The following is a 24,093-nucleotide window of genomic DNA, read 5'->3' on the forward strand; positions in this document are numbered from 1 at the left end:
AAACTCTACAAATCACTATGAACTCTAACTATCTGCTACCAATATAAAGAAAGTTAATGGACTGCTACACATTCTGTTTGAGGCCGAAGGTGATCGAGAAGGAACTGATGGTGGTTTGCCTATGCAGTGCTAGTTAGACTCAAGGCAGACCATGTGGGAGGGTGAGTGTATATATAAAGGCCAAATGGACACTGCTACCTAAAGTCTCTGATTAGAGGTGCAGGGGTGCAAATACACCTAAAGTGGAGCAACCATAGGGACGCATCTTGAAGAAGAATTCTCAGATTCTCTGTTGCCAGAGGAAAAGTACACACCACCTTACTAGATTCAATTCAGGATCACCACTCCATTTAACACACAGCGCTTAGAGATATTGATAGTGAAAGAATAATACATTTTTTGTTAAAGGGCAAAGATTCAAATGGTAGTAAGTAAGAATATTGGAAACAGTTACATAGAAAACAAAACCATATCGTGCTTGCTAGAGCCTAAACTAAAGTCACAAAATATTCCCATCTCTTACAGCAGTGGTTATCAACCTTTCCAGACTGCAGTACCCCTTTCAGGAGTCTGATTTGTCTAACATACCCCAGTTTCACTGCACTTAAAAACAACTTGCTTACAAAATCAGACATAAAAATACAAAAATGTCACAGCACACTGTCACTGAAAAATTGCTTCCTTTCTCATTTTTACTGTATATAGTTATAAAATAAATCAAGCAGAATGTAAATATTGTGCTTACATTTCAGCATATAGTATACAGAGCAGTATAAACAAGTCATTGTCTGTATGAAATTTTAGCGACTTTGCCAGTGCTTTTTATGTAACCTGCCATTAAGTTAGGCAAATATCTAGGTGAGTTGATGTACGCCCGGAAGATCTCTGTGTACCCCCAGGAGTACACATGCCCCTGGTTTAGAACCACTTTCTTACAGGATAGCTTACTTCAAGTCCTTTCCCCAACATTTTCAACCAGGATGGGTGAGATCCCCTTTCATAAGATCAAGCCCGCTGGTTGTCTTCACTGATTGAAGGATGCCAGAACATCTCTCTGCACCCTCTAGATATACCAAGCCAGACCTCTGATCTTCATCTGAAAACAGGGCTCCCTTGGCTGTTTATCCCTTTCAGTTAATTTCCTTCTGAAGTTTCTGCAAACTCTTAATGAACATTTGACTCAGTATGGGAATAGAATTTTACTGTAAGACACATAACGGCCCACCAGAGAGATAAGTATCTTTCTCCTCTTGTCGGGAGAGTTTATCTCATGGTGCACTGCCTCTGAGTGACCTGCCTTCAACTACCAGTCCCACAGAACCTAATTTTCAGTGGATACATTTAACTCCTCACATATCCTCCATACATTCCTTTTACACTGGTTATGATGTTACGTGTGACACAGGCTTTCATTACAGATCATACATGATGTTCTTTTGATGAACCCAGGGGATCCCCGTACCCCTATGTCCTCGGCCAGTTGTCATCAAGATGTGCTTAGGTCACATCTAGTTTACTACAGTGCTATTATTTTTTCCAGACTTTATACATTTGAGTTCTAGGATATGAATAGGAACAAACCTTAATTATGGTGCTACCTTTTTCATACGTCATTGGAAAGGTGGAGACACTTGCAGCACATTTGGCTTTCTCCCATTCATGTATCCTGAGCCTGTCGTACATCTCCAACACAGCTGATAATCGACAGGGGTCATTCAAGTTCTCAGAGAACTTATGGCTTCCCATTGCACTGGCCAAGACAAGGTCCAATCTAGGGCCAGAAGGAGGTGAAAAAGTTCATTTTAAAATGTAAGTGCTAAATACAAAGGACACACACCAAGGCTAATTGGCTTTTAATTCATAAAGTGATGGCTAATAATAAGCCTGAAATACTTTAATAATTGCCATGTAATTCACAAGCACACAACTTCCACTCTGCAGTTCCCAATCCCAAACTCATATCCCCCTGACTAGTAAGCATCCGGGTGTGCCAGATTCTGTCTGTAAAAGTATCACCATCACAGCGATATTCCACAAGTGGCAGCTAGCATGGTCTAAACAGCACTTGGGTTTTGTCTTGAGAGCTTGCCTCTTTCATCTGCACTTGGATACTGGGACAGACACAGAGCTGCCATAGTTGCCCATCTCACTGCAGCCAGTAGTACACATGGCTCATGGAGACTGAGAATCTGGGGAGGGGACACTTTGGCTGCCAAGGTGGCATGGAGGGGTTACAGTGTTGGGAGAAGGATCAGACTCTTTGTAGAAAGATAAGCTCTGGAGGAAATATTTACAAATCTCCTACTTTTGCTCCAAGACTCTTTTCTGTTCCTTCAGCTTTTCACATTCTTCTTCCTTCTGATGAAACTCTTCTGCGCTGACCATTTTGGGAAGCTCCCTGAAATCGATTCACGGCCAAAATAAATATCACCAACCAACCAATGAAGCACAAGGCAAGACTAGGATTAGCCATCCAGTCCAGAATCAAGTTATGAGACAGTCCCAACTTCTCACCCATCTATTCCGCAAGCCCAGCTCACAGGACAGTTATTGTCCCAGATGTATTTATGGCCTTGCAATGTTGTGATGCTGCTGCCACCTCTTGTGATGTTGTTGAATTGTGATAAGAGAATGCAATGTTGTCGTACAATGATGTAATGTCAAAGTCCCGGCCCGTGGGCCATCTGTGGCCTGAGAACCTCCCAACTGCAGCCCGCAGCTCCCGTTGGCTGGAGGAGAGGGACAGAGATACCATCACAAGTCACTGGGCAGAGTCAGCCATACAGGCAGCATCGTTAGTTGCCAGGCAGAGTCAGCCCTGGAGGCAGCATCACTTTTTTCCACAATGAATATAAACAAGTCAAAATACCGAACACAACTATCTGATGCACACCTTGCTGCAATCCTGAAAGTTTCAACTGCTCAGTCACTGAGGCCAAACATCAACAAACTGACAGAACTGAAGATTTGCCAGGTGTCTGGCAAACACTAATAACTCTCCGGCAGGCAAAGAATTGTATAAAGTTGTATGACAATTTTATTATTTCTAAGAAATTCGAAATAAAAAAATACAACATAAACTTTTTCTTTTCTGAACACTACCTTCAGTGACATTATTGGCCTGCTGGGAGGATTTGAGGACTGGCACTGGCCCTAAGGTAAATTGAGTTTGAGACCCCTGATTTAGATACTGCAGGATTCGCTAGATTCCCAGATATGTAAGTGAAAGGTAAAAGACAGTTACTCACCTTTGTAACTGTTGTTCTTCGAGATGTGTTGCTCATATCCATTCCAGTTAGGTGCGTGCGCGCCGCGTGCATAGTCGTCGGAAGATTTTTACCCTAGCAACACTCAGTGGGTTGGCTGGGTCGCCCCCTAGAGTGGCGCCACTATAGCGCAGGATATATACCCCTGCCGACCCAACGGCCCTTCAGTTCCCTCTTGCTGGCTACTCCAACAGTGGGGAAGGAGGACGGATTTGGAATGGATATGAGCAACACATCTCGAAGAACAACAGTTACACAGGTGAGTAACCATCTTTTCTTCTTTGAGTGCTTGCCCATATCGATTCCAATTAGGTGATTCCCAAGCCTTACCTAGGCGGTGGGGTCAGAGTGAGACGTTGCAGAATGCAAAACTGCTGAGCCAAATGCTGCATCATCTCTGGACTGTTGAACCAATGCATAATGTGAGGCAAAGGTGTGAATCAATGACCAGGTAGCAGCGCGACATATTTCCTGGATGGGGACATGGGCCAGGAAAGCGGCAGATGAGGCTTGTGCACGAGTAGAATGGGCAGTGAGATGGCTAGCCAGAATGTGAGCCAATTCATAGCATGTTCGGATGCAGGATGTCACCCAAGATGAAATTCGTTGGGAAGAGACCGGCATGCCTTTCATCCAGTCTGCCACCACTACAAAGAGCTGAGGCGAACGTCGGAAGGGTTTGGGTTTCTCGATGTAAAAGGTGAGAGCCTTGCGGACATCCAAGGTATATAGTTGTTGTTCCCGATGCGATGAGTGCGTCTTCGGGAAAAAGACTGGGAGAAAGATGTCTTGATTGACATGAAAAGCAGACACCACCTTAGGGAGGAAAGGGTGTGTGGTCGCAGCTGTACCTTGTCCTTGTGGAATACCGTATACGGGGGATCCGCTGTCAAAGCCTGAAGCTCTGATACTCGTCTTGCCGAGCTGATAGCGATGAGGAAGGCTGTCTTCCAGGAGAGGCAGCGAGCAGGTGGCCAGAGGCTCAAAAGGGGCACCCATAAGCTTGGCTAGCACGAGGTTTAGATCCCAGGTAGGGGTCGGGCGTCTGACTTGAGGGTACAACCGTTCCAATCCCTTAAGGAACCTGGAAACTATGGAGTGAGAAAAGATTGAACGGCCACTTTGTCCTGGGTGGAAGGCGGAAATAGCTGTCAGATGCACCTTTATAGAAGAGACCGCCAGGCTCTGCTCTTTCAGGGACCATAGGTAATCCAGGACAGTAGGGACAGATACCTGTCCAGGAACTAAGTTACTCTGAGCGCACCAGCAGGAGAAATGCTTCCACTTGGCGAGATATGTCATCCTAGTGGAAGGCTTCCTACTGCCCAAGAGCACCTGTTGTACTGAGGCAGAGCAGCGCAACTCAGACTGGCTCAAACACACAGCAGCCATGCTGTGAGATGAAGGGATTGCAGGTCTGGATGGTGAAGCCTGCTAAAGTCCTGTGTTATGAAGTCCAACCAGCGTGGCAGGGGGATCGGGTCTGCCACTGAGAGGTCGAACAACAGGGTGTACCAATGCTGCCTCGTCCATGCTGGAGCAATGAGGATCAGGTGGGCTCTGTCCCTGCGGATCTTGAGTGGGACTCTGTGGACGAGTGGAAACGGTGGGAAGGCATAAAGTAGGTGCCTCTTGCACAGGATCAGGAATACGTCTGAGAGGGAGCCTGGGGAGCGTCCTTGGAAGGAGCAGAACACCTGGCATTTCCTGTTCTCTCGGGAGGCAAAGAGGTCTATGTGGGGAAAGCCCAACCTCCGGAAAACAGAATGGATAACGTCCAGACAAATCGACCACTTGTGAGACAGAAAGGACCTGCTGAGGTGATCTGCCAGAGTGTTCTGGACTCCTAGGAGAAAAGACGCTACCAAATCGATAGAGTGGGTTATGCAAAAGTCCCAGAGGCGGATGGCTTCTTGACAAAGGAGAGAGGAGCGTGCCCTGCCCTGCATGCTTATATAAAACATGGCCGTTGTGTTGTCTGTGAACACTGATACACAACGGCCTTGTAGATGGTCCCGAAACACCTGGCATGCTAGACGGACTGCTCTCAGCTCCCTCACGTTGATGTGCAAGGTCAGCTCTTGGGGCAACCAAAGGCCTTCAGAGTGAAGGCTCTCGAGGTGGGCACCCCAACCCAGAGATGATGCATCTGTGGTTAGGGCTACCGAGGGTTGCGGTGGGTGGAATGGCATCCCTGCGCAGACCAGAGAGGGGTCTAACCACCAAGTGAGGGAGTCGAGAACCTTCCTGGGGATAGTGAGCAGCGAATCCAGACTGTCTCTGTGTGGACGGTATATTGAAGCAAGCCAGGTTTGGAAGGGACGGAGACGTAGCCTCATGTACTTGGTCATGAAGGTGCAGGTGGTCATGTGACCTACTAGGCTGAGGCAGGTGCGCACCAACGTTGTCGGAAAGGATTGAAGACTTTGAATTATTGAAGCCATTGTTTGAAAACGCGACTGAGGGAGGCAGGTTCTGACCAGATTGGAGTCCAGAACAGCTCCGATGAAGTCTATTCTTTGCGTGGGTGTCAGAGTAGACTTTTCTGGGTTGATCATGAGGCCTAGGCTCCCGAAGAGGTCTCTGATGATGTACAGGTGCTGCAATACTTGTGATTGGGAAGTCCCTCGAATGAGCCAATCATCGAGATGCAGGTAGATTTGAACTCGACGACACCGGAGGGAGGCGGCTACTACAGCCATGCATTTGGTGAAGACCCTTGGAGCTGTAGAAAGCCAAAGGGAAGTACCATGAACTGAAAGTGTTGGTGGTTGACCACAAAATGGAGGTACCGGCTGTGTGGCCGTGACTGTATGGCTGTGTGGATAAATGACGATGTGGAAATAAGCGTCCTCCATATTGAGGGCAGCATACCAGTCTCCCGGATCCAGGGATGGGATGATGGTCTCCAGGGATACCATGTGGAACTTCAGCTTTATCATAATTTGTTGAGTTCTCGCAGGTCTAGGATCGGTCGTAGACCTCCCTTTGCCTTGGGGATTAAGAAGTAGCGGGAATAGAACCCCTTGCCCCTCATGTCTTTTGGCACCTCCTCTATGGCTCCCAGTTTTAGGAGCGCCTGGACCTCTTGTAAGAGGAATTGCTCATGAGAGGGGTCCCTGAAGAGGGACGGATAGAGAGGGTGTGGGGGAAGGGTTGAAACAAACTGGAGGTGGTATCCCGCTTCCACCGTGCGGAGGACCCAACGATCTGAGGTTAGCTGGGACCAGGCAGGGAGGAAATGGGAGAGGCGGTTGAAAAAGGAGGGAGAAAGATCCGGTAGGGTAACTGTTGGGCCGCCCTCGGGCGTCCCATCAAAAGTTTTGCTTGGGCCTCGTTGGTGGTTTAGGAGGCACTTGACTTTGGGTTCCTTGAGGGCCAGACTGCCTTCCCCGATTCCCCCTGCCACGCCTTCTGGTAGCGTCCTATCGCGGCCTAGTCTGGTTGTAAGGGCGGTGTGGCTGGGGCCGGAAGGACCTTCATTGGGTCACTGGCATGTGCATACCCAGCAAGCGCATTATGACACGATTGTCCTTCAGACTTTGCGACCTGGGGTCAGTTTTGTCTGAGAAAAGGCCCTGGCCCTCGAAGGGTAAATCCTGAATGGACTGCTGCAATTCAGGGGGAAGGCCTGAAGCCTGGAGCCAGGAGATACACCTCATTGTCACTCCAGATGCCAGAGTTCTGGCAGCCGAATCCGCTGCATCCAGAGAGGCCTGCAGGGAGGTTCTTGCTACCTTTTTACCCTCTTCAAGCAGGGCCGTAAACTCTGGACGGGACTCCTGGGAAGAAGCTCCATAAACTTCCCCATGGACACCGACGTATTAAAGTTATACCAACTTAGGAGTGCTTGTTGGTATGCCACCCTAAGTTGGAGGCCCCCAGCCGAGTATATTTTGCAGCCTAGGAGGTCCATGCATCTAGCCTCCTTCGCCCTAGGAGCTGATGCTTGCTGGCCATGATGCTCCCGTTCGTTCACTGATTGGACAGCCAGAGAGCAGGGAGGTGGGTGAGTGTAGAGATATTCATAACCCTTTGAGGGGACCATATATTTCTTCTCTACTCCCCTAGCTGTAGGTGGAATTGAAGCTGGGGATTGCCAAATGGTGTCCGCATTAGCTTGTATAGTGCAGATGAACGGGAGAGCCATTCTAGTAGGTGCATCAACCGATAAGATGTCCATGACCGGGTCCTCTATTTCAGTGACCTCCTCCATCTGCAAGTTCATATTCTGAGCCACTCGCCCCAAGAGGTCTTGATGGGCCCTGAGATCTATTGGTGGAGGGCCTAAGGAGGACGTTCCTGCTACCGCCTCATCAGGTGAGGAGGAGGAGGAGAGGCCTGGGACCAATGGGTCCTGAGGTGGGTCGTGTACTTGAGGGGCGTCATCTGCATCAGGTGGAACCTCGGTGACTGCAGATGGAATTGGAGCCTCGTCTGTGTCCGTAGGAGGAGGGCGGCTCACTGTTGCCTCTGGTACCCGGTGTTCTGACGGGGCCGAACGCTGAGCCACTGATGGGGCACCTTGTGCCTGGTGGTATGCCCATGGTGTCCAGAAGGACCAGTGATGAGGCTCTTGTTCGTGGCTTTGTCTCTCCGGATATTGGCTGGGGACATCAGAGTCACGCTCCTGGTGGTAGGATGCACTACCAGCCTGAGACGATACCGATGTGTGTCTCGAAGGCAATGGTGGTGCCGAGAGACCCTGGGAGGGCACCACTGTTCTTGACGCTCGATCCCGGGGAGGTACCAGGGAGCGGTACCGGGAGCTATGGTGGTACAGCGAGCGAGATTGGGACCTTCTACCGTACCGGTGCTGGGAGGTGGACCGGGATCTCGAGTCCCTTCGTCTGGAGCGACTGCGGGATACACGGTACCGAGATTGGTGCCAAGAGCCGGATCAGTACCAGAAGTATCTGTCCGGTGAACGAGATGTTGAACGTCGCCACAAGTGTGACCGGTACCACGATGGAGAGCGGTGCCGGAACTGCGAGCGGCGCCGGGAGCGAGAACGACGTGATCGAGAGTGTCTGCGAGACCGTGATCTGGAATGACGTCTCTCTGGTGGACCAACGGAAGGAGGCCTTACCAGGGCCGGATTGCCGATGGATTGAACGACCCGCACGGGCAGTGCCGGGGGTTGAGGACGTATCGGCGTATCGGCTCCGTCATAGCAATGAGCTCCCTTGCCATAGAGAAAGTCTCGGCATAGAACGGAGAGCAAGATCAACCACAGCAGGAGCCAGGGAGTTGTCTGGCACCGGACTCAACGGCCCTTGTGGGACCAAAATCGACGGCACCGCGCTAGGTGGAGCTGCAATCTGCGATGCCGGCGTCGATGGTGCCGCAGCGGATGACGGTGCCCGACGAACCGTCTTAGACGAGCGCTCCTTCTGTGAGGCTGGAGTTGGAGCGCTATGTCGTTTCCCAGTCGGGGAAAGGGAGCAGTGCTGAGGATTCGGTGCTGGTAGAGGTTGGTGCCGGGACTCCTTTTCAGTACTGGAATGATCCGGTGCCGAAGGGGCGCTCCTTACCGAGGCAGTCTGTTGGGCGCTCGGTACCGGCGTTGCAGGACTAAGTGCCGACTCCATGAGGAGCTGCTTCAGTCGAAAGTCCTGCTCCTTTTCGTCCTTGTTTTAAATGACTTGCAAATGCGGCACTTGTCAGCAAGGTGGGATTCCCCTAGGCACTTGAGGCAGGAGTCATGGGGATCCCCTATTGGCATCGGCTTCTGGCACGCCGAGCATGGTTTGAATCCCGGTGCCTTGGGCATGGGCCCACACCGGGGTGGAGGAAAGAGGCTAATCCCGATCCTCCCTTTATCTATATACACTAACTATGAATAGAAGTACTAACACTAACTATAACAACAAGAACTCGAACTATAAACACAGTAAAGAACAAAGAACTACGAGAAGCTAGGAATGTGGAGACCAGCAAAGCCGTGCTCCACAGTTCCAACGACTGTCACGGGCGGTAAGAAGGAACTGAGGGGCGGTTGGGTCAGCAGGGGTATATATCCGGCACTATAGCAGTGCCACTCCAGGGGGCGACCCAGCCGACCCACCGAGTGTTGCTATGGTAAAAATCTTCCGACGAGCGTGCACACGGCGCGCACACACCTAATTGGAATCGATATGAGCAAGCACTCGAAGAAGAATGTGTATTACAAACTATGCTCTGATCCAGCACCCACTGATGTCAACTTCAAAACTCCTGTTGACTTTGTTAGAAGCAGGTTCAGGTCCTGTGTGCCAAAACCTTGGGTAAGAAACATCTTTTGATGGACAAGCAACACTGCTTGTTCTTCTCTCCTGACAATCCCCTTTCCCTGAGCACTAAAGCATGGGCTGCAGTCTTCATGCAGCTTCATGGATTTTGTTCAGAAGGTTGTGTTTTTAGACTCCAAAAAAAGATGTACTAGACCAGTGGTTCTCAAACTGTGGGTCAGGACCCCAAAGTGGGTCATGACCCCATTTTAATGGGGTCTTCAGGGTTGGCTTAGATTTGCTGGAGCCCAGGGCCAAAGCCCAAGCCTGAGGGCTTTAGCCTTGAGCAGTAGGGCTAAGGTTACAGGCCCCCTGCCTGGGACTGAAGCAATTGGACCTCAGCTTTTGCCCCCCGGCCTGGGGTGAGGGAGCTTTGGCTTTGCCTCCCCCCCTGCCCCAGGTGGCAGGGCTTGGGTGGGCTCAGGCTTTAGTCCCCCCTCCTGGGGTCCTGTAGTGATTTTTGTTGTCAGAAGGAGGTTGCGGTGCAATGAAGTTTGAGAATCCCTGTACTAGACAGATGGGAGGAGGGTGACTGGCCCCAAGCGAAGAGGCAATTCAAAGAATAGTAATAAAAATACACAATACTCACTGCTGAGCGAAGCACTGACTCTTGCTGGCGGCCTTCTGTGATCTGGAACAACAGGAATCAATCCTGCTTCCTGCTTCCTGACTAGAGATGGGATAAACCAAGTTGAATAAAAGAACAGATAGAAACAAACCAAAACCCAGAAACCTAAACTTTGGAGAAGTTCAGATCCAGGTCTGATCTGGCCTTTGCAACTAGCCTACTGTACTTGATTGAACAAAATCTCTGGATCCAACTTCAGGGGCACCTTTTCAGATTTTGGGGGGGGGGGCGGAGCAACTTTAACAGTGATTTCAGGGGCTACTTTGGCACCTGAAAACTCTAGGTTTTTTGCAGATAACTTAGAAATTAGCTGACAGGAGCACTGTATCTAGTTCCTATATAAAGAAAGACAAATAAAGAAATAATAGACCCACTTAGCTGTAATACTAACATGTTCTGACATCTTGTGTCAAGACACTTAAAGAGTACTGGTTAAATTTAAAATTTTAATGTATATTCTTACTTTGTTACTAAGTTTTGAAGACAACAACTGAAACAGTTGTAGAAAAATCTAGATTACTTTCTATCACTTTTTTGCAGTTCACTAAGCTTGGAATAGATCATTTAACTTTTGGAAACATTCTACTAGGGCAAGGTTCCCTGAGTTTATATTGCACTTGCCTGGGGCTCTGAGGTATTAATCCACTACAAATAATAGGCACAAAACTGACCATAAACATGAGTGAAACTGACACTTTCAAGTCACTTTCACAGTATTGGCAAACCCAAATATTCAAAAATCATGAATCAGGCTCATGGGATGACCAGATGAGAAGAAGAAAATATCGGGACACATCGGGGGAGTCACTGGTGGAGCAAAAAAAAAAAAAAAAAGCAGAGTTCGGCAAAATATCGGGACAAACGCCTAAATATCAGGATATGAGATGGGCTTTAAAATAATGAGATTATGTAAAAGTAATAGATTTGATATTCTTTTTATTTGCCTTCTGCTTTTTGAGCCTTTAGAGTGGAATGGGGTCACATTTTGAAGCTTTCTCCACAGCAACTAGGTCTAGAAACTTAAATTTTTCTTTAAGAATGAAGGCTGAAATAATCATATATCCACTTGACTCCAAGAGCTAGGGCTTTAAGGAAAGCAGGAATTATCATGTAGAAGCAGCAAAGAGTCCTGTGGCACCTTATAGACTAACAGACGTATTGGAGCATGAGCTTTCATGTGTGAATACCCACTTTATTGGATGCATGTCTAATTATCATGAGACTCACAACAAAATCATGAGAGTTGGCAACACTGCTTTCACTTCTGTTTAAAGGCTAGTAAGTTTCCAGAAGGCTCTTAAACACAATACTACAGTGATTGAGTTGCATTTCTCACAGGAGAACATTTAAAACCAAACACCAAGAAAATTCCACATTTTAAAGTTGAGAAAAAAAAATGGAGACTTCTGAGGTATATGAGGGCCACTGCAGGCAGGAAGGAAAATAAACAGACACAGGAGCTCTGGGAAGCTCTTCCTGTTGAAAGAAAGTTGGAAGGTCAAATCTGTTAGTCCTTAATCCAGTAAAATGTCTATTGCCATCAGTGCCTCCACTCATAGATATTATCATGTGCTCCATAACTGCACACTTCCTACTTGCATATGTAAGTGGACTGTTGCCCCCTTACTAACATTCAGCGGGAGTGTTTGGTTGCTAGCTCTCAGCACTAAAATGTAATGTTCTCTGCCACAGAGCAGGGTGATGTGTTTTCCTTTAACCTTTTCCATTTTTCCTTATTCTTTTTTAAATTAATTGCTAATTAAATAACTTGTATTGCTTTAAATTGTATGATGTGATCAGTGGGTCAGGGAGGTGCGCTGTGCAAAGAGAGTACCCCGGAGTGGGGACACCCTAGCCCCTGTCCTGGTGACCACAGCAGGGTGGGGGGTCGAGCCCCCCAGGAATCCTGGGCCCAGCCTTGTTGGGGTTACAAGGACTCTGCCAGACAGGCGAGTGGAAGGGGAGTCCTCAAGGACAGGGAGGCCTCTGGGTAAAGAAAGTGGGAGTGAGGACTCAGATCCTTTCACCAGCCGACTTCACCGGGGTAGTGCAGAAGCCAGGAAAATTCCCCACAATAGCGGGACCATTCTCCAGCTTACACATATCTGAGCCATCTTGACCAGGGCTACACATTTTATACCCATTGACTCAGGGACTAAATTTTCTGGCATATTCTGAACAGTGCTGAGAACACAGATGGTGCCCAGTGAATAATAAAAATCATGACAATAATCATCGACTTTATGGACTCTGTGGATGCAATTTCTGTTCTTTGTTCTGGAATTAGCCTGGATACATGAAACCCTAAGAATCTGAGGCAAAAACACACCTGATATTCATATGACACTTTCTCCTTCCTTCCTTTTCTTGAACTCAGAACAAAAAGTGACAAAACAAAATGGGTTTCTGTTAAAATGTAAAATTGCACAGCAACCATTGCTCTATAACCCAGCATGGGGCAGAACCTGCCATCCCGTGGGAGTTAAGTGATCTCCTCTTATCTCTCTCTCTTTCTTCATCTTTTCTGACCCCTGTGCTGCTTTCATGCTGTCAACCATGACATCCTTCCAAGCACCTGGGACCGTTTCCTAGAGAAAGAGGCTGGTTTGCTAGATAGGGAGTTAGCCCTGAAAGACGTAGGTTCTACTCCCCCTATGGACTTCCTATATGATCTTAGGCCAGTTCCTAAGGGACTGAGTTTCTAAGGTTTTTAAGGCACCCAAAGATGCAGCTAGACATCTAACCTTTTAGGCGCTTTTGAAATTCCCACTAGGTTCCTTAAATACCTTTGAAAATCTAGCCTTTAGTCTCTCCATGCCTAAGGCCTTGTCCACACTACAAAGTTTTGTCAGCAAAAGCTGCCTTTTGCTGACAAAACGGGAGGGATACACATTATAAAGCTACTTTTGGCAGCAAAACTCTACTGTTTTGCCGACAAATAAAATCACCTCAATGAGAGGCATAAAACTTTTTGTGGTAAAGTTAAAGTGACAAAGGTTAGTATAGACGCTGCTGTTTGTTTTGTCAACATAACTGGCTTCCACCAGTATCCCACAATGCCTGCCATTACCGCTCTGCTCATTGTTTTGATCTCTGCTGCCCTGCAGGCTTGCGCTCCTCCCCTTTCAAAGCTCTGGGGAGTATCTGAGAGCTGAGCGGTGCTGCTCTGTTTGGGGAACAAAGACCAAATCATTAACAGGGAATGCTCCTGTTCTGCCCTCCAGTAGGAACACAGCTGCAGGCAGACTGCTGCTGCAGGGAACGTGGGGTAGGGAAGGGAAACTGCTGTGCTGCTTTGACATTCTTCAGCACAGAGAGCTGCTCAGGATGCTGCTCCCGGGCTGGGGACACTGTGGGAGAGCTTTGAGGGAATCACAGAACCATAGGCAGGCAGGCAGAGTAGGCTGCTTCTGCCAGAAGGGTGGCGTGGGGGAGACACTGCTGTGCTGAGCCAGGGGCTGGCATCGGGGGGGGTGTCCCCCTCCACCTGCCTCAGGATAGGTTGGTCAGCCTCCTGTCTCCCCTCACCCCAGACATACCACTCACAGCTCCCTCTCATCACATATGTCAGTTGAAAAGCAGCTGACAATCTACTAGGATGCCCCTGGAATAATGGGATTGAGAAACCTGCATCACGAGACACTGTACCTGCTCCATAAGGCATTGCAAACCCTTCCCAAAGCACCCTGTGGCCAGTTACACAGTGGGATAGTTACCCATAGTGCACTGCTCTCTGTGTCGATGCAAGAGTTGCTAGTGTGGATGCTGACATAAGGAGCTGGTGTGGACATGCAACAGCTATTTTAATTACAGCGGCATAACTTTTGCTGACCAAAGTAGTATAAACAAGACCTTGGTGCCTCATCTATACAATGGGGATAACAGCACTGCTCTACCTCACGAGAGGCTGCGAGGAGAACTAGGTTAGACATTGAGAGGTGCTCAGATACTATGGTGATGGGGTCACAAAAGTACCACAGATAGAGTGAAAACTTCTCTACACCACTGCTATCCCTTCCCTGGGGTTTGACCCCTTCTTTTGACCTACACCCCTGAAATCTCCCTCTTTTCTGAATGTAAACTTGGCTCTGAGGGCTTCACTGTATTTCTTCTGGGTCTCCTGGATTCTCTCTTCAACACCTCCTGCCCCCTGCAGAGGGATTCCTGTTTTATAGGCTCATTAATGACTTCCAGATCCTTGATTTAATCACCACCCCTTTCTTATCTTAATTCCTGCCTCTGTAAACAAAATACTGACTCCCTGCCTAAGAGGCACAAGCTAGGAGCAGCCCCTCTCCTCTGTAGAAGTCACATTCCACACATATGCTGTGCTGCAGTTAAGAGCTCCTCCAGGAAACAAGAAACCTACTGTATGAAACTCTGGGGGAGGAGCCCCCCCAGCTCCCTTTAAATGGTGCCCAGTGGCAGATTAGCCACTGGGGAAAGGGGGCCCGCGCCCAGGGGCTCTGGCCAATTGGGGGACCCTGGAAAAAGGGGCACACCCATGCCCTGACCTGCTCTGCCTGCCCCAGGGCTCCTGTGGGGAGCGAGGGGAAGCCTGAATTTCCCTGGCAGCAGGAAAGGCAGGGGACTGCAGAAGGAAGAGGTGGGGAGTTCCCACTTGCTCTGGCCCAGAGCCCCACAAAAAATGTACTCTGCCACTGATGATGCCCCTGTCCAAATTGATCTGAATTTGGGGGGAAATTTGGATCTAGCTCCAATCTCAGTATCATGGATCACTTTCTGTTAAAAAGCTGAACCTTTGTCCTACATCAACCAACTTGCCAGTTGATAAAATTCAAAGAAAAACCTTTCAGGTTTGAAAAAGATTGACTAGCTATTTCCCTTATCCTGGCTGCCTCTGTATTTCCTTTTCTAGCTGGGATTGGAAGCTCCAAATGCCATGGAAGAGGTGGCTGTCATTCTAATGCCATCCTGACCAGGCACAGAAAGTTACAGAAATCTAAAACCAAAACCTGTTCTCACAGTTATCCGGGGTTCAGACAAGGCTCCAAAAACATCTTAAATTTTCTGTATTTCTTGGAATCAACCTGTTTGAAATTTGCTCATCACTAATCTTGATATTTTCAGAGGATTCATTTTGGCATTTTATGTTGTGAACTGTGTTGCTAGGATACGGCCTCTTTTCTCTCCCCACACTGTTTCACCACTTTACACTCTCACCAGAATCCCAGCTGACAACCCTTCCTTTTAGGAGCTTGTCCAAGCCACACAGGAGCGCCACCAGCTTTTTTTGCCACCCTAGGAGGCAGAAAGTCCCGCCCCCGAAATGCCGCCCCCCCGACAGAGGTGGTGGAAGATCCCGCCCCCAAATACCACCGACGACCATAGTGGCCGAAGACCCAGCTGCCAAGGTTGCCGTCCCCCCAAATGTTAGTGCCTTAGGCGACCGCCTAGGTCACCCAATGGGTTGCGCCTCCCTAAAGCCACTCCTTAATTAGCTGTGAGGAAGTCACCGTATACAGGATTCTCTCTTCCCTCTAGCCCCAAGAGCAGTGTGGAAAGAACCATACAACAACTGTGAATGCAGGCATTCTGTTCGCACAACCCAGAGATGCCAAGCAGGAGAAAAGGAGCTAGTCCAGTCAATAGGCATGTTTGATATTTTACTATCAACACCCACAAGCACTCTGTAAACTTGGTGAGGAGAAAACCAAACCTGGAAATTTTCAAGACTTCTTTTGTACAGTAGATATTTAAGAAAGGAATCACAATACTTTCATTGTCATGGAGGCCTGACCTCCCACTTACCTGAATCTTTCTTTCAAAAACTGTAGGTGTTTCCCCATACCTTCAGATAGAGCATTCATTTCACTTCTGTCGGGCAGAGAATAATGCAAAGAGATTAGAGTTAATAAAATATCCATAAAAAATAACATCTGAAAAAGCTAAAGCCCTTCCCAAAATTATTAGTCAGCCCTTCAGCAAAAAACCAAAACAGCAGACTAATATGGTTAAAAACATATCTGCTTGGCCTGTTGGCTTAAAGATCACTGCTCTGACCTGCCTGTGGGAGACCTATGATAACTTAGCCACCTTCTCTATGGCCTGGTCTACACTGCGAGTTTATATCAAATTTAGCCATGTTAAACCGCATTAACCCTGCACCTGTCCACACAACGAAGCCCTTTATATCGATATAAAGGGCTCTTAATACTGTATCTGTAATCCTCCCCGATGAGGGGAGTAGCGCTGAAATCGGGTATTGCCATTTCAGATTAGGGTTAGTGTGGCCGCAATTCGACGGTATTGGGCCTCCAGGCGCTATCCCACAGTGCACCATTGTGACCGCTCTGGACAGCAATCTGAACTCAGATGCACTGGCCAGGTAGACATGAAAAGACCCGCAAACTTTTGAATTTCAATTCCTGTTTGCCCAGCATGGAGCGCCGATTAGCACTGGTGACCATGCAGTCCCAGAATCAAAAAAAGAGCTCCAGCATGGACCGCACGGGAGATACTGCAGCTGATCTCTGTATGGGGAGATGAATCTGTTCTATCAGAACTCCGTTGCAATAGACGAAATGCCAAAGCATGTGAAAAAAATCTCCAAGGCTAGGATAGAGAGAGGCCACAACAGGGACTCACACAGCGCTGTGTGAAAACTTAAGGAGCTGAGACAAGTGTAACAGAAAGCCAAAGAATCAAAATGACACTCACGGAGGGAGGGAGTGGGGACTGAGGACATCCATCTATCCCACATGTCCCACACTCTCCAAAAATCATTTGCTTCTTGGCTGAGCTCCCAAGAGCCTGAAGGGTGAAAAACATTGTCATGGGTGGCTCAGGGTATATGTCGTCAGCCATCCGCCCCTTGAAAGAAAAGGCAAAAAAATCGTTTCTTGCCCTTTTTCAATGTCACCATGTCTACTGGATGCTGCTGGCAGACTCTGCTGCAGCACTACCAGCAGCATCCCCACCCCTTCTCTTCTCGATGGCAGATGGTGGAATACGACTGATAACCGTCGTCATCATCCTGTGAGTGCTCCTGGCTGGCCTCGTGAGGTTGGCCAGAGGTGCCTGGGCAAAAATGGAATGACTCCGGTCATTCCCTTCTTTAAGCTTTGTCTAATGGAGATTCAGTCCTGCCTGGAATATCATAGCAGCTGGTGGCTGCCTCCCCCGACCTTTTATCTCTGATAGCCGACGCAGTAAAGTCAGTTTCTTATTCATGCATTCTTTATTACTTCATCGCATAAATTGGGGGATAACTGCCATGGTATCCAGGAGGGTTGGGGGAGGAGGGAAGCAACGGGGGGCTGTTGCAGGGGCACCCCCTAGAATGCATGTAGCTCATCATTTCTGTGGATTTCTTGGGCTCTGACCCGGAGTGGCCGTTTGCCTCTCTTGTTCTTTAGTAGACTTGTCTGATATTCTAGGCAGGACTGACTCTACCTTTAGACCAAATGTAAAGAAGGGAATGACCTAGGGAGTCATTCCCATTTTTGTCCATGCACCCTGGCCGACCTCACTGAGACCAGCCAGGAGCACCCAAAAGCAACAGATGGTACAATATGACTGGTAACTGTTGTTGCCAATTTGCAAAGCAGCAGATGGTACAATATGACTGGTAACCATCTCTGCTAACTTGCAAAGACAAGTGAATGCTGCTGTGTAGCACTGCAGTACCGTGTCTGTCAGCAGCATCCAGTAGACATACGGTGATAGTAAAAAGTCTGAACGGGCTCCATGGTTGCCATACTATGGTGTCTGCCAGGGCAATCCAGGGAAAAGAGTGCAAAATGATTGTCTGCCGTTGCTTTCACAGAAGAAGGACTGAGTGACGACATTTACCCAGAATCACCCATGACACTGTTTTTGCCCCATCATACATTGTGATCTCAACCCAGAATTCCAATGGGCGGGGGAGACTGCAGAAACTATGGGATAGCTACCCACAGACAACCTCCAGAAATTGATGCTAGCCGCGGTACATGGATGCAGACTGCCGAATTACTGTGCTTAGTGTGGCCGCGTGCACTCAACTTTATACAATCTGTTTCCAAATACCGGTTTCTGTAAATCAGAATAATCCCGTAGTGTAGACATACCTTATGTCTCTTTATCTAGGACTCAGCACCAAGCAATGGCCCCAAGACACAACACTGAGCCTCTGGAGACAAGGAAGGCCTCACATTGTCTCTCTAGGCAAAGAAGGGGCTGGCATCTTAATAAAGGGAAAGGAGGACAAATGCAAGAACAGTGCAAACCTCAGGGATCCTTTAGGAACATGAACAATTGTTTATAGGCCCCAGGGATAGGGGTAGAAAATGGAATAAAATTTCATATCACCAAACTTACCTAAGATTGTCTTCCACAGAGGTCACCAATTGTTCCATTTTGGTTCTATCCAAATTTGTGAGCTGGCCCTGTGGAGCCTCACTTTCACCTCTGTAGGGCACAGATGTATCAGGGAAGACAGTTAACTTATTAGAAGCCTTCCCAGGATAAGAGCGGCAGCACCAACACCACCTTCTACCCAGTAATCCCGTACCAGCACAGAAAAGAGGAAGTTAATAAAAAACACATAAAATAAAAAAATATTAAAACCCTACCCGAGCAAAGTTACCCCAGAAAGAGAAGTGCCAGAGTCTCCATAAAAGCCACTCGAGACTTCACTATTGTAACTGATTTTTATGTGGAAAGTGCTAAGATACTACCATGACGGGTGGCAGGATAAAACCTTAAAATAGGTAGTGACTGCAATAATCACTGGGACAGATGACCTGGGCAATATAAAATAAGAACTCACCACACAAAACTCAAACTGAATCTAAAACCATTTCACTTATGAAAAAAATCTGTCTGGCTATTTTGCTTAAAGCAGATTCTTTTTGGTAGGCTACCACGGCAGCTACACTCACAGTGCGTGCCAAATACAAGTTTATTACCTACCCTTACTGCATCAGGCTGGTGGCTTTATCTTCTGTCCTGCTCATGTGCAAGGGAGTATTACTTATTTAGAAAATTGTCCAAACCACCACTTCATGAACTGTTACGAGGTCACTGTGTACAGCATTCTCTCTTCCCTCTAGCCCCAAGAGCAGTGTAGGCTACCACAGCAGCTGCACTCACAGTTCCTATCATATTTTACTCCCTGCCCTTACTGTATCAGGCTAGTGGCTTTATCCTCTCTCCTGCTCATATGCAAGGGGGGTATTACTTATTTAAAAATTATTTGAATAAATAAAAGTAATCACTGTGTCTCACACCATGACATGATTTCAAGATGCCAATCACATGGCATAATAAGGCTGTGGTATTACATCACATTGTCAGATTTGCCCTTCAAGACAAATTGAAGTTGGTGGCAGCCACTGGACCTGTTATTCCAGCGTTGAACACTCCTGGACAGGTGGAAAGAACCATACACACTGTGCAGGCATTCCACTTGCACAACCCCCACTGATGGAGAGTGATGCCAAGCAGGATAAATGGAGCTAGTCCAGTCACTAGGCATGTGGATATTATAGTATCAACACCCACAAGCACTCGTAAACTTGGTGAGAGAAAACCACACTTGGAAATTTTCAAGACTTCTTTTGTATAGTAGATATTTAAGAAAGAATCACAATATTTTTCACTGTCATGGAGGCCTGAACCCTCACTTACCTGAGGCTTTCTTCCAAAAACTGTAGATGTGTCACCATACCTTGAGATAGGGCATTCATTTCACATCTGCAGGCAGAGAATAATGAAAAGGGAGTAGATTTAATAAAATATCCATAAAGTAATAACATCTGCACAAGCTAAAGCCCCTCCCAAAATTATTAGTCAGTACTTCAGCAAAAATAGAAACAGCCAAGACCTATATGGTTAAAAACATAGTAGCTTGGCCCGGTGGCTTAGAAATCACTGATCTGCCTGCCCTCTGGATGATCTTAGCCACCCTCTCTCTGTCTTTTTCTTTAGGACTCAGCGTCAAGGAATGGCACCAAGACAGAGTATTGAGCCTCTGGAGACAAGGCGGGCCACACATTGTCTCTTTAGGCAAAGAAGGGGCTGGCATCTTAATAAAGGGCAAGGAGGACAAATGACAAGACTGGTGCAAACCGGAGGGATCCATAAGGAACATGAACAATTGTTTGGCGGCCCCAAGGGTAGGGCACAAAATGAATAAAATTTGGATCAGGAAACTTACCTAAGTTTGTCTACCACAGAGTTCACGAATTGTTCCATCTTGGCTCCATCCAAATTTGTGAGCTTGCCTTGTGGAGCCTCACTTTCTCCTCTGTAGGGCACAGATGTATGGGGATGACAGTTAGCTCATTAGAGGCCTTCCCAGCATAAGAGTGGCAGCAACAACACCACCTTCTACCCAGTAATTTTGTACCATCACAGAAAAGAGGAGGAAGTTAATTAATATATATATATAAATAAAAACCCTACCCCAAGCATAGTTACCCCAGCAAGAGAAGTGCCAGAGTCTCCATGAAAGCCACTCGAGACTTCGCTATTGCTACTGATTTTTACGTGGAAAGTGCTAAGATACTAACATGATGGGTGGCAGGATAAAACCTTAAAATAGGGTAATGATTGCAATAATCACTGGGGCAGGATGAACTGAGTAAGATAAAGGAAGAACTCACCAAACAAAACTCAAACTGAATCTAAAACCATTTCAGTTACAGAAAAAAAAATCTGTCTAGCTATTTTGCTTAAAGCAGCTTTCTTTTTTTGTTAATGACACACTTTTTTTTATTTTGTAGAATCCCATTTAGAGAAGGAAAAAGGAGGAAATAGGTTGTAACATTATAAAGATATTTTTCACTTTCATGGATGCTTCTCTGTTTCCCGGTTCTATCTCAGACAAGAAATGCCAAATATAGTTCTGGAGAGATTTCCAGCTCAGGTTTATACATTCAAGATGCACTGCACTTCAGTTAACGACTGAGGAAGGATATGACACCCCTCTCCCTCATATAAATTCACAGTCATTAATTTATTAGAAATATGTGTTTATAGGGTCTCAACAAGTTCAAAGGTGTCAGATGCATAGACAGATAGGAGGAAAGTGACTGGCCCTTGGTGAAAAGGCAGTTTACAGAATAGCAATGAAAATACACAATACACATTCTAAATCAATTTGATCTTTCAGGAGGATAAATTTTGACATTTTAGGCTTATGAAGCATTGCTAGGTACTAGCCTCTCTTCTCTCCCCCACGGTTCACACTTTCCACCCTCACCAGAATCCCAGCTGACACCCTTCCCTTTAGGAGCTTGTCAAGCCATCCCTTAATTAACTGTAAGGAGGTCACTGTATACAAGATTCTCTCTTTCGTTCTATCCCCAAGAGCAGTGTAGGCTATCACAGCAGCTGCACTCACAGTCCCTGCCAAATACAAGTCACCACTCACTTTATCAGGCTGGGTGGCTTTATCCTCTGTCCTGCTCATATGAAAGGGGTATTACTATTTAGAAAATTATTTGGAATGGAAATAAAAGTTATCATCTTTCTTCTCATCATGACATGATTTCAAATGCCAATCACATAGCATAATAAGGCTGTGGTGTTACATCACACTGTCAGATTTGCCCTTCAAGACAAATTGAAGTTGGTGGCAGTCTCTGGACCCAATACTCCAGCGCTGAACACTCCCTGGACAGGTGGTTTGAACCATACAACATTGTGCAGGCATTCCATTTGCACAACCCCCACTAATGGAGAGCGATGCCACGCAGGAGAATGGAGCTAGTCCAGTCACTAGGCATGTGGATATTTAGTAACAACACCCACAAGCACTCGGTAAACTTGGTGAGAAAGAAACCACACTTGGAAATTTTCAAGACTTCTTTTGTATAGTAGATATTTAAGAAAGAATCACAATATTTTTCACTGTCATGGAGGCTGAACCTCCCCACTGACCTGAGGCTTTCTTCCAAAAAACTGTAGATGTGTCACCATACCTTGATATTGGGCAATCATTTCACTTCTGTCATGCAGAGAATAATGAAAAGGGATTAGATTTAATAAAATATCCATGAAGTAATAACATCTGCACAAGCTAAAGCCCCTCCCAAAATTATTAGTCAGTACTTCAGCAAAAAATAGAAACAGCCAAGGCCTATATGGTTAAAAACATATTAACTTGGCCTGGTGCTTAGAAATCACTGATCTGCCCTGCCCTGGGATGTTCTTAACCACCCTCTCTCTGTCTTTTCTCTAGGACTCAGCGTCAAGGAATGGCACCAAGACAGAGCATTGAGCCTCTGGAGACAAGGCAGGTCACACATTGTCTCTTTAGGCAAAGAAGGGCTGGCATTAATAAAGGGCAAGGAGGACAAATGACAAGACTGGTGCAAACCGGAGGGATCCATAAGGAACATGAACAATTGTTTGGCGGCCCAAGGGTAGGGGCACAAAATGGAATAAAATTTGGATCAGGAAACTTACCTAAGTTTGTCTACCACAGAGTTCACGAATTGTTCCATCTTGGCTCTATCCAAATTTGTGAGCTTGCCTGTGGAGCCTCACTTTCTCCTCTGTAGGGCACAGATGTATTGGGATGACAGTTAGCTCATTAGAGGCCTTCCCAGCATAAGAGTGGCAGCAACAACACCACCTTCTACCCAGTAATTTTGTACCATCACAGAAAAGAGGAGGAAGTTAATAAAAATATATATATATATGAAATAAAAAACCTTACCCCAAGCATAGTTACCCGGATAAAACCTTAAAATAGGGTAATGATTGCAATAATCACTGGGGCAGGATGAACTGAGTAAGATAAAGGAAGAACTCACCAAACAACACTCAAACTGAATCTAAAACCATTTCAGTTACAGAAAAAAAAAATCTGTCTAGCTATTTTGCTTAAAGCAGCTTTCTTTTTTGTTAATGACACACTTTTTTTTATTTTGTAGAATCCCATTTAGAGAAGGAAAAAGGAGGAAATAGGTTGTAACATTATAAAGATATTTTTCACTTTCATGGATGCTTCTCTGTTTCCCGGTTCTACCTCAGAGAGAAATGCCAAATATAGTTCTGGAGAGATTTCCAGCTCAGGTTTATACATTCAAGATGCACCTGCACTTCAGTTAATGACTGAGGAAGGATATGACACCCCTCTCCCTCATAAATTCATCTTCATGAATTTTTTAGAAATATTGTGTTTATAGAGTCCCAACAAGTTCAAAGGGTGTCAGATGCATTAGACAGATAGGAGGAGAGTGACAGACCCTTGGTGAAAAGGCAATTTACAGAATAGCAACGAAAATACACAATACACACTTCTAATCATTATTATTGATCTTTCAGGAGGAAAATTTTTACATTTTATCCTTGTGAACTGCATTGCTAGGGTACAGCCTCTCCTCTCTCCCCCACGGTTCACCACTTTCCACCCTCACCAGAATCCCAGCTGACGCCCTTCCCTTTAGGAGCTTGTCCAAGCCATCCCTTAATTAACTGTAAGGAGGTTACTGTATACAAGATTCTCTCTTTCCTCTATCCCCAAGAGCAGTGTAGGCTACCACAGCAGCTGCACTCACAGTCCCTGCCAAATACAAGTTCACCACCTCACTTTATCAGGCTGGGTGGCTTTATCCTCTGTCCTGCTCAGTGAAAGGGGGTATTACTTATTTAGAAAATTATTTGGAATGGAAATAAAAGTTATCATCTTTCTTCACATCATGACATGATTTCAAAAGCCAATCACATGGCATAATAAAGCTGTGGTGTTATATCACATTGTCAGATTCGCCCTTAAGGCAAATTGAAGTTGGTGGCAGCCTTTGGACTTGACCTACGGTGTCAAATGCTCCCTCTACAGGTAGAAAGAACCATACAATACTGTGCAGGCTTTTCGTTCAAACAACCCCCGCTGACGGAGAGAGATGCAAAGCAGGAGAAATGGAGCTAGTCCAGTCACTAGGCATGTTGATATTTTAGTATTAACACCCACAAG

General features: G+C 46.6%; 1 protein-coding gene across 2 annotated transcripts in view; it reads right to left on the minus strand.

The window, feature by feature from the left end:
- Nucleotides 1-24,093, minus strand: part of LOC115643864 — a 48,753-nt gene that overhangs the window by 12,154 nt on the left and 12,506 nt on the right. Inside the window, exons 10-16 of one of the 2 annotated variants that reach the window (XM_030547865.1) lie at nt 20,326-20,415; nt 19,797-19,862; nt 18,486-18,575; nt 15,936-16,001; nt 10,125-10,205; nt 2,306-2,398; nt 1,582-1,771 (exon numbers count right to left, since the gene is read on the minus strand). In XM_030547865.1, coding sequence (XP_030403725.1) covers nt 1,582-1,771; nt 2,306-2,398; nt 10,125-10,205; nt 15,936-16,001; nt 18,486-18,575; nt 19,797-19,862; nt 20,326-20,415 — 676 coding nt within the window. The remainder of the gene's footprint in view (nt 1-1,581; nt 1,772-2,305; nt 2,399-10,124; nt 10,206-15,935; nt 16,002-18,485; nt 18,576-19,796; nt 19,863-20,325; nt 20,416-24,093) is intronic. The other variant, XM_030547866.1, reaches the window with a different exon arrangement.

Source organism: Gopherus evgoodei, chromosome 1 (genome assembly GCF_007399415.2).
Source record: "Gopherus evgoodei ecotype Sinaloan lineage chromosome 1, rGopEvg1_v1.p, whole genome shotgun sequence".
Taxonomy (NCBI): domain Eukaryota; kingdom Metazoa; phylum Chordata; order Testudines; family Testudinidae; genus Gopherus; species Gopherus evgoodei.